Below are 2,199 nucleotides of genomic sequence, written 5' to 3' on the forward strand. Positions count from 1 at the left end.
CTTTTTGGTGGATCTTCTTCAAAGTACAATAAAAACAGAGGACCCTGATTTAAAACTGCAATCACATTCTCCACATCTGTTATCAATATCAAACCCACAAAACAGCAAAAAAAAGAACCACATCCCACCATTCTAATTGCACCCCCCTTATATATGTATTCCTTCCATGTCTGTATATTTATCCTCCCATTTAATTCCCTTTTCTCTATGATTTAATTGGATGAAATTAGATTTGAATGAGGAGCTGAATAGGCCAAGCAAAAAAGCTAGAAGCCTGAATAAATCAAATATCAAATGATAAAAATCTTCAAAGAATCCATTCTTATTGCAGTCTCCACATCTCTCTCATCAAACCTTCAGTTCCTCATCCTAATATTTTCATCACCAAATCCCATCATAAGCTAAAGAGAAAAAATGGGAGAATAATCAAGCAATGTGTGGAAATCCACAAATCAAACCTTCGAAACAACGTAACACAGAACCGATTTTCATTGAACAAGGACTGGATAGGACTGGATGGGACAGTGTGAATCAACAAACCCATTTTCATTGAACTCGATACAATTCTTACATAGAAGTGAAAAATGTGGAAGAAAAAAAAAACAAATAAGGGATAAATATAGTCAAGCAACAATGGCAAACAAGAAAGCCAGAAGGCTAAACAAAATCCAAAATCCAATACAAAAATCCTCAAATTTCTTTTGGTGTGGGTAGGTGTGGAATTTTTTTTTTTTTTTTTTTTGGTGCAGTTGATCAACAACAGATAGGACATTGAATCAATCCATTCTCATTGCATTCTCCACATCTAACCATCTTTTTCTGCTCTTCATCTAAGATCTTGCAGCTACCACTACAATCCATACACATTACAAACCTCAACCCTCCACATCCCTCACACCACGCTACCGCCCGTGGAATCCCCTCAAACAATTTCCCCAATTTTCCCTCCTCTTCCAACTTCAAAACCAAATCTGTCCCCCCAATCAACCTCCCCTTCACAAACACTAAAGGAACCCTCACTTCTTTTTGCCCCATTAACACCCTTAGCTCCTCCCTAAACCCCGAATCCATCGAAATATCTCTCTCAATCACGCGAATATTGTACGATTCAATCGTAGAACGGACGCTATTACAGTCCTCAAATGTCTTCCTAATCCCTCTCAATGTTGTTGTGTAGAGAACCACAGCATTTTCCCCACCCGGTGGGCACTTCTTTTCGAACGAATCGAGCATTGAATATGAATCTCGAGGCAATCCCTTTCTGGGTTTTGGAGAAACCATCTTCTTGATCTGTTCTTCCTCTTCAGAGAGTTCTCTTTCGAAGAACGCAACAAGCTCTGGATCAAACAGAGGGCTTGGACTCCGTGACGACACTGAGAACTTCGAATCGCATCCAACACTCTGAATTTTCAAATTGCTCAATGGATTTTTGGACCGAATTCTCGAATTGGGTGTGGCAAAATTCTGTATATTCTCCAAAGAACTCAAAGGCTTCAACACTTGTTTCGTCCCCGAATAGTCCAAATCGCTCTTCCTCTGCTTATTCTCTTTCCCAACAAATATTTTCTTCTTCTTTGGAGATTTCATCTGGTTCGAACCCTCCAAATTGCTTGGGGCTATTCTCTCAGGTGAGAAATCGAGCATTTCCTCATCAAGACCTTGCATCAATTCCCAGGCATTGATAATCTCTGGTTCTTCTAAAACCTTATTTTTTGATTTAGGTATAATAAGATGAGGAGGAGGAGATCTCCTTAATTCTTTGATGGGTTTTGTATCAAGATTGAGAACTCCATAAGTAGTTGAAGTGAGAGAGACTATGTGATTGGGAAAATCACCATTGCGAGTCAAGAGAGTTTCTTTTTTGAAATCTCCTCTTGAGAATTTAGAAGAAATGCATCCCATGGAACGTTGGGTTTTTTTTTCTCTTTCAAAAAATGTCTGTCACAGAGAGAGGTTTTGAATATGAAAACGGTTTTTCTGAGTTCTCTGAAAAGAGCATTTGGTAAATAACATGCAACGGTCATATGAGGGCCCAACGGTCGGATTCGGAGGGATCAGAAAATCTGCCGCCACGTGGCGGTCTTTCATCAATGGTCCAGTTACCGTTCCTTTAATTTAATTTTATCAAATGACGATATTGCCCTTTAGACTATTAAGATTAACGACACTGGCTCGGATTAGTAGTCCTTTGTTTGTCAG

At 39.2% G+C, this 2,199-nt stretch overlaps 1 protein-coding gene across 1 annotated transcript; it reads right to left on the reverse strand.

Moving 5' to 3' along the window:
- Window positions 1-527: 527 nt before the first annotated feature.
- LOC143866514 (uncharacterized protein At3g28850-like) lies at window positions 528-1,980 on the reverse strand. The gene has a single exon (XM_077375989.1). The coding sequence runs from the start codon at window positions 1,900-1,902 to the stop codon at window positions 754-756; it is 1,149 nt and encodes a 382-aa protein (XP_077232104.1). The 5' UTR covers window positions 1,903-1,980; the 3' UTR covers window positions 528-753.
- Window positions 1,981-2,199: the final 219 nt, after the last annotated feature.

Source organism: Tasmannia lanceolata, unplaced genomic scaffold (genome assembly GCF_043159265.1).
Source record: "Tasmannia lanceolata isolate RefF3 unplaced genomic scaffold, GAP_Taslan_0.1 ptg000135l, whole genome shotgun sequence".
Classification (NCBI taxonomy): Eukaryota; Viridiplantae; Streptophyta; class Magnoliopsida; order Canellales; family Winteraceae; genus Tasmannia; species Tasmannia lanceolata.